The sequence below is a fragment of the Belonocnema kinseyi genome, chromosome 3 (genome assembly GCF_010883055.1).
Source record: "Belonocnema kinseyi isolate 2016_QV_RU_SX_M_011 chromosome 3, B_treatae_v1, whole genome shotgun sequence".
Lineage (NCBI taxonomy): Eukaryota > Metazoa > Arthropoda > Insecta > Hymenoptera > Cynipidae > Belonocnema > Belonocnema kinseyi.
The window spans coordinates 80507914-80516828 of NC_046659.1; the positions used below are offsets into that span (position 1 = coordinate 80507914).

Below are 8915 nucleotides of genomic sequence, written 5' to 3' on the forward strand. Positions count from 1 at the left end.
AAATATTTTAGGGTATTTAAAACTATTTCAAGGCATTTTTAATTGATTACATAATTGAATAGGATTTTAAAAATTTTGAAATATTTTATGGAATTTTAAGATTGCAAAGATTTTTTTCAAATATTTTAGGGTGTTTTAAACTATTTCAAGGTATTTTTAATTGATTACATAATTGAATAGGATTTTTTAAATTCTGAAATATTTTCGGACGTCTAAAAATATCTCAAGGAATTTTCAAGAGGTTTCAAAGGGATTTTAGAAGCTCTCAAGCTATTTATAACTAAACTGTCGGGTTTCAAACATTGAAGAGATTTTCAAATATTTTTTTCAATTAATTTGTTTATGTATTATTTATTGACTTTGATTGATTTTTAATAAATTAAAAATGTTGCAGGAACAAAATTTTGTTCTTTAAATATTAATAGTCGTCGAAAATAAAAAAATTAACCAGGAAAAAACAGGACGTTTTGAAAATGAAGTTTCGCGGCCACCCTTTAATGCATTGTTTTTCGAATTTTTAAACGTTATTTAATTCATATATATTTCAGCTTGTTTTAGTAGCAACTGATCATGGAAATCCAACGGCCTACGAAACTTTGCGCTTACTCACAATATTATTAGTCGATACGAACGACAATATCCCTGAATTCGAAGATGATTACACCTTCAATGTGCCTGAAAATAGGCCGAAGGATTATTTCGTGGGAAAAGTTGTGGCAGAAGATAAAGATGAAGGAAGACATGCTAAAGTTTATTATTACGTCGAAGCTGGTGAGAAACAAATTCAATCATTTTTACTTCTAAAACTTCTTCTGCAACTTCCCGTTAAATGGCAATATAAAATTAAATAACTATGTTTTTTATTTATAAAAGTAACTTTTAAAGTACTTTATTATTTATATTGATTGAAAAGAAATTTAATTAAATTAAATACCGAAAAATACTAATTTTCAACAAAAGAGATCTTTCAACCAAGTGGTTGAAATTTCAAACAAAAAATTTGAATTTCCAGCAAAATAATTTAATTCTCAACAAGACAGATTACTTTTGCACTAAATAATTATTTAATTTTTTATCAAAAATAGAATAGTTAAATTTTCAGTTAAAAAAATTAATTTTCTATCAAAAAAAGATGAATACTCAACGAAAAATATAATAGTTGACACTTCAAATAAAAATATTTTTATCTCTAATTAAAAGCAGCTGAATTCAAGAGGATTTTTATAGAAGTTAGTTGAAACCTAAAACAAAACCGATCGATTTTCAACCAAACAGTAGCGTTTTTAGCCAGAAAGATGAAATTTTAAGTAAAAAAAAAACGAATTTTCCACAAAACTGTTAAATTGTCAACTGGAAAATATGATTTTTTCAATTAAAAGTAAATTTTTTAACTAAATAATTGTACTCTCAACCAAAACAGAATAATTTTCTACAAAAATTAGGATTTTCATTAACAAAAACATGAAATTTCCACGAAATGAAATTAATTTTCAAGTCCAAAAGATAAGTTTTGGACAAAAGTGTTAAGTTTTCCACTATGAAACATTTTTTAGTCAAAAATAAAAAATTTTAACTAAATTGCTAAATGTTGAAGCTAAAAAGTAGAATATTCTAGAAGACAGTTGAATTCTTAACTCGAAAATATGAATTTTCAACAAAAAAGTTGAATTTTCGATCAAACAGCTGAATGTTTATTCAAAATAGATTAATTTTCTATGAAACAGTAGCATTTTTATCTAAAAAGATTAAATTTTCAGTCAAAAGGTGACTTTGATAATAAATAATTGAATTCTCAAACAAAGCAGAATAAGGTTCGAAAAAAAATCTGGACTTTCAACGACAAAAAAATACAAAATTTCTACGAAAAGAAATGCATTTTTAAACCTAAAAGACGAATTTGTATCAAACGTGTTTTGAATTTTTCTCGATGAAATACTTTGCAGTCTAGAATTAAACAAATTAACTAAATTGTTAAATTATCAACAAAGAATTTTCAACCTGAAAATATGGATTTTTAACAAAAAGTTAGTTTTTGGAAACAAACAGATGATTTTTCTACATAATAGTTCATTCTTAAACCAAAACAGATTAATTTTCTATCAAAAAGTTGAATTTTTAACAAAGAAGCATGAAGTTTCTGCCAAAATAGATGATTTTTTAATCGAAAAAGATGAAATTTCAGTCTGGAAATATTAATTTTCAATAAAACAGTTTTAAATAAAACTTTAAATTTGAAGCCAAGTATGTATTTGAATTTTATACTAAATTGTTGAAATTCAAAGATGAAAAGATGAATTTTCTACAAATCAGTTGAATTTTCAGCAGAAAAAAAACTAAATTTCAACATAAGGGATGAATTTTTTTCTGAAAGGATGAATTTTCAATTAAAAAGTTAATTTTTCGCAAAAAACTTAATATGTAACCAAAAAGTTAAATCTTCTACTAAATTGTTGACCTTTGAAGCTAAAAGGATGCATTTTATACAAAGCAGTTAAATTTTCAATTCGAAAATATGAATTTTCAACAAAAAAGTTAATTTGCAACTAAATAGATGAATTTTCTACAAAATAATTGAATCCTTAACCAAAACACATTAATTTTCTATAACCTAGTTGCATTTTTAAACAAAAGAGCTGCAATTTCGACAAAAAAAATTTAATTTTTTTAACCAAAAATGTGAATTTTCGATTAAAAAAGAGTTAATTTTCAACCAAATAGTTTAATTTTTAAGCTAAAAATATGACTCCGGCAAAACAATTAAATTTTCAATCCGAAAATATGAATTTTAAACAAAATAGTTGATTTTTTATTCTGAAAATGTGAATGTTCAATTAAAAAGTTAATTTTCCACAAAAAAAGTTATTATGTAGCTAAATATTTAAATTTTCTACCAAATTGTTGAACTTTCAATCTAGAAGCATGCATTTTCTACAAAGCAGTTGAATTTTCAACAAAAAAGTTAATTTGCAACAAAATAGATGAATTTTCTACAAAATATTTGAATCCTTAACGATTAATTTTCTGTCACGCATTTGCATTTTTAACCAATAGAGCTGAAATTTCTATCAGAAAATATTAATTTTTAAACCAAGAAGACGTATTTTCAATTCGACAATATGAATTTTCAATTAAAAAGTTAATTTTTAACAACAAAAAATAATTATCAATTAATTAATTCTGCTGTTTTCTACAAAACAGCTGAATTTTTAACCCGAATATGTGAATTTTTAACCAAAATTACACCTGAAAAGTCATAACTAGAAAAACCTCGAAATACCTGAACAAATTTGGAATTATCAGTGCACTTTTTCCAGGATTTCGTAAAATTATAAACTTGTCCTTTTTCAGGAAATATGGATGGTGCATTTTACATCGACAAATCTGACGGCAGTATTTACACGAACAAATCCTTTGATCGCGAAAAGCGAGATAGCTACGTGCTTTCAATACTTGCAGCGAATGATCCAGATCTCTATATTGATCCCCGAGGCTCGAATTATCCGAACAAAAATCCAGAGCATGGCCACACAAACGTCACGATAACTATTCTCGACGAGAACGATAATCCTCCCGTCTTTGAGCGCAGCGATTATTACGCCGGAATTAATTCGATGGCGAACATTAATGAATTCGTGGCGAAAGTTACAGCCTCGGATTTGGATCTCGGGGACAATGGAACACTTCAGTATTATGTACGCAGCGCGAATCTCTACAAATACGGATCGGAGAGACCGAGTGGCTCGATTGTTCCGAGTCCATTCAACGTCACTCAGGACGGAAAATTGGTCACCAGTGGATATATGGCGGAATATAATCAGGATAGATTTATCGTCGAGGTTGTGGCACAGGAAACTGCTTCTCCTGTCCGATTCACCATTGCCAAAGTCCACGTAAGTTTAAACTTGCTCTTGCATTCAATAGAAATGAGAGATTTTATTCTTTTTTTTTGTTGCCGGGAATTTCATCCATTTTTAGGATAAAAATTAGTCGAATCGTCTACAAAAAAGAGTTTGGTAGCCTACTCTTGACCGGGAATTTAATTAAAAACCCGGAAATTTACTTGACATCGCAGTACAATTCAGGGTGGCCGCAGGACCGGGAAAAACCGGGAATTTTTTGAGATCGGGAAAACCGGGAAATGACAGTGATTTTTTTTTGACCGGGAATTAAAAAAATGTGTAAAAGAAAAATCTGTCCCCGGTCGATTTCAACAGTTATTAAATAATTAGTTGAATTTTTATGTTTTTCAATTATGCTATTATTTAGCTTACAATGCGTAATTCAAATTTTTGGTTTACTTTAAAAATTTCCCATTTAAAATGTTTATTTCTAAGCTTACATTTTTTATTTAAAGAATGTTTAAATGCTTTCTTAAAGACTTGAACAAATAAAAAGTAAAAGACCTTGATGTTGAAAATTTGGGATAAAAAACATTTTTATTTGATAAATAAATAAATTTTTAAAAAATTATCTACTTTAAGTAATACGAAGTGGACAAAAACGATTTGACAAACTCAGACGGTTACAATTTGAAAGTCTTATTCATTAAACAAATGTGAAGGTGTGACTGAAAATTTATAAACTATTTTCAACTTAAAAATAACTTCATAATAATATATTCTTAATTAAAGGATTTGATTAAATTAAAAATATTGTTTCAGTCTAAAATATTCAATTTGAAATTTTTAATTTAAAAAAATTACTAATTACTAATTTTTTTACTATTTTGATTACTAATTAATTTAGCAATATTTGAATTTTTATTTAAGACAAGTAAATTGAAACCAAGTATTTAAAAGAAAAGAATCTTTAACTAAATTTTTTGACATAGAAAATCTGGAATCGTTAAAATTTCGAAGGGCCTTTAAACTTTGAACGTTACAGTTTTAATTGTTGTATTTGAAAAATGCTTAATTTTGTAAGTGAAATTTTTAAATTTTGATGTATAATTTTTTATTGAAAATTGACCTGTTCTTGTTCAAAATTCGACAATTTTGATGAAAATTTGTCTTTTCTACTTGAAAATTCAAACTATTTCTTTCACAATCCGCATGTTTGGTTGAAAATCAAATTTTTTGTTTAGAAATTCAAGTCTTACAGCGAAATATTGATCATTTTAGTGGAAAATTTATATTTCAAAATGGAAGTAAAATTACTGGGTTGAAAATTAAACTCTTTTGTTGACAATTAATTTTGTTGGTTGAGGATTCATGATTTTAATTGAAAATTCATTTTTGTGGTTTGATATTCACCTATTACAGGTTCATCATTTTGTTTGAAAATCTATCTATTTTTTGTAAAGTTATTTTTTTGTTGTTGAAAGTAATTTTTTTAACTGAAAATTTAACTTATTCCATTTGAATATTCTATAGTTTTACTTAAAATTCTTCTGTTTTGTTGAACATTAATTTTTTGAACTTAACGTTTAATTATTTGAGTTTTGATTGGCAATTTATCTTTTATAGTAAAAATTGATTTTTTCTTGTTGAAAATGCAACTAACTACTAAAAAACGCGAGAATTGACATCTGATCGCAGTAAAATTCAAGTTTTCATTATTTTAATCATTTTTGTCAGTTTAGAAAAGTGATTTCCACTTTATCTAGAGTCGCAGATTTTTCAGATTATCTCAGTTTATTCTGATTAACTTATAATTTATTACTGAATTTTTATTTATTCAGAAAATTAACTAGTTATTTGAAAATGTGTGTATTTTATGAAAAATTCGCTTTTTTTTGTAGAAAATTAATCTTTATGGTCGAAAATTCATCTGTTGGTGTAAAATCTAACTATTCCAGTTGAAGATTAATTATTTTAGGCGAAAATTGATCAGTTTGGTTGAAAATTGATATTTCCTTGTTCAAAATTGAAAAATTTGGACAATTTGTCTTCTTTAATTGAAAATTCAAACTATTTCTTTCACATTCCGCATATTTTTTAGAAAAACAAATTTTTTTAAATTCAAGTATTGCAGTTAAGTATTATTTTAGTTAAAAATTTATATTTTATAATGAAAATAAAATTACTTGGTTGAAAGTTAAACACTTTTGTTGAAAATTAATTTATTTGGTCCAAAATTAATCTTTTTGGTATAAAATTTAACTCTTCCAATTGAAGATTCATTATTTTAGTTGAAAATGAATTCCTTTCACTGAAAATTTGTATGTCCATTTTTGGTTGAAAATTGACCTGTTCTTGTTCAAAATTCGACAATTTGGATGAAAATTTGTCCTTTTTAATTGAAAATACAACTATTTCTCTGACAATCCCGTATATTTTGTTTAAAAACCAATTTTTTTTGTTAAAAATTCAAGTATTAAAGCTAAATATTTATCATTTTATTTGAAGATTCATGTTTCAGACTAGAATTAAAATTACTTGATTGAAATTAAAACACTTTTGTTGAAAGGTCATTTTTTTGTTGAAGATTCATCATTTTAATAAAAAATTCATTTCTTTGGTTGAAATATGAACTATTTATTTGAAAACTTCTTTTTCTTTGGACAAAAAGGAATTTTCTTTCCGAAAATTTAACTATTTTGTTGAAAATTTGTCTCATTCTTCGTTAAAAATTAGTTTATTTTATAACTGAAAAAGTAACTATTATTCTAGTTAAATATTCCGCAATTGTAGATAAAATTTCATCTCTTTGTTTAAACATTTATTTTTGACTAAAAATTTAATTATTGAATTTTTGGTTGAAAAATGACCTGTTCTTGTTCAAAATTCGACAATTTGGATGAAAATTTGTCTTTTTTAATTGAAAATTCAAACTATTTCTTTCACAATCCGCATATTTAGTTGAAAATCAAACTTGTTGTTCAAAAATTCAAGTATTACAGCTAATTATTTATTATTTTAGTTAAAATTAATATTTCAGACTCGAATTAAAATTACTTCGTTGAAAGTTAAACTCTTTTGTTGAAAATTAATTTTGTTGGTTGAAGATTCATGATTTTAATTAAGAATTCATTTCTTTGTTTGAAATGTGAGCTATTTGATTGAAAACTTCTTTTTCTTTGGATAAAAAGGAATTTTTTGCCGAATATGTAACTATTTTGTTGAAAATTTGATTCATTTTTGGTTGAAAATCAGTTTAGTTTTTAAACTGAAAATGTCACTATTATTCTAGTTGAATATTCCATAATTTTAGATAACAATTCTTCTCTTTGGTTGCACATTTATTTTTTGACTAAACATTAATTAATGAATTTTTTATTGAAAAATGACCTTTTTTAGCTAAAAATTTATTTATTTTTTGGTAGAAATTAATCTCTTTGGTTAAAAATTAATTTTTTGTCAATAAAATAAATGATTCTAGTCAAAGATTTATCATTTTAATTGAAAATTCATTTTTCTGGTTTAAAATTCAACTATTACAGTGAAAGATTTACAATTTTAGTTGACAGTTCATAACTTCGTTTCAAAATTTAACTATTTTTTGTAAAGTTAGTTTTTTTTGTTGAAATTAATTTTTTTAACTGAAAATTGAACTTATTCAAATTGAATATTCTATAGTTCTACTTAAAAATTCTTCGGTTCGGTTGAAAATTGAACTATTTTCTTGAATTAAGTTTTTAACGAAAACTTTAAATATTCCATTTTTTGTTAGAAATTCATATTTTTTAGTGGAAAATGTAAGTATTTGTTTCAAAATTTATTTATTTTGAAATTTTGTGTTAGAAGATGTTTAGAATGAACGCCATGAATGAAAATAAATTTTGTTGTATTTAATATAATGCATGCTTTGCAGGGCGAAAACTTCATTTTCAAAATTCCCTGACTTTTTCTTGAACAATTTTTTATTTTTCTTAACCATTAACATTCAAATACCGTAATTTTAATCTTTTAATATGTTTAAAATAGGTAAATAAATTTTCAATAAAATTATTAAATTTTCAACCAAAAAAGCTTTATTAAAAAATAATTTAAAAAATTATTTTTCAACAAAATAGTTAAACTTTGAACCAAAGAGATGAATTTACAACTAAAAATATGAATCTGCAACCAAAAAATGATTTCTTATCAAAGTGCTTCAACCAAATTTTTTAAATAAAATAGATAAATCCTCAAGCAAAGAACATTAATTTTCAAGCAAACAGTTACATTTTTAGCGAACAAAGATGCAATCTCTAGTAAAATAGATAAATTTTTAATTCAGACAAATTTTGAAAAAAAAAATTTGTATTCTCACTCAAAAAAAGACTTCAGTTGAATTTTCAACATCAAAATATGAATTTTAAACAAAATAATCGAATTTTCAACATTGAAAGATGAATTCTCAACAAAAAAGTGTAATGGTTGATATTTTAACCAAAAAATGAATTTTAAGACTAAGAGGACGAATTTTCAACAAATAAAATGAAATAAAGCAAATTTTACCTAAATTATTGAACTTTCAAGACCAAAGACGAATTTTTTGTACAAAACTTGAATTTTCGATAAGAAATAATGAGTTTTCAGCAAAAAAAAAAATAATTTTAAAAATAGTTTAATTTTTAACCAAAAGAGCATTTTTAAAAAGAAACGCACACATTTTTAAAAAGTAGTTCAACTTTTACCTACGCAGTTGAATTTTCAATTTAAAAAATATCACTATTCAACAAAATAGTTCAATTTTCAACTTCAAATATGAATCTTCAAGCAAAAAATGATTTACTAACAAAGTGCTTTAACAAAATTTTCCAAACAAATTAGTTGAATCTTGAAGAAAAGGAAATTATATTTGAAGCAAACAGTTAGATTTTTATCGAATAAAGATGCAGTTTTTCAAATATGAATTTTAATCAAACAATAAATTTTCAGCAAAAATGCTTGAATTTTTAACCTAAAAAGACCAATTTTCAACAAAACACTTGAACTTTCAAACAAGTAATCAAATTCATAACTAAAAAGATAATGTTCAGTATGATCTTC

At 24.6% G+C, this 8915-nt stretch overlaps 1 protein-coding gene across 1 annotated transcript in view; it reads left to right on the forward strand.

The window, feature by feature from the left end:
• LOC117168826 (cadherin-87A) overlaps positions 1-8915 on the forward strand; it is a 264168-nt gene that overhangs the window by 248509 nt on the left and 6744 nt on the right. The window contains exons 18-19 of the mRNA XM_033354673.1: positions 549-771; positions 3349-3890. Of these exons, the coding sequence (XP_033210564.1) occupies positions 549-771; positions 3349-3890 (765 nt within the window). The remainder of the gene's footprint in view (positions 1-548; positions 772-3348; positions 3891-8915) is intronic.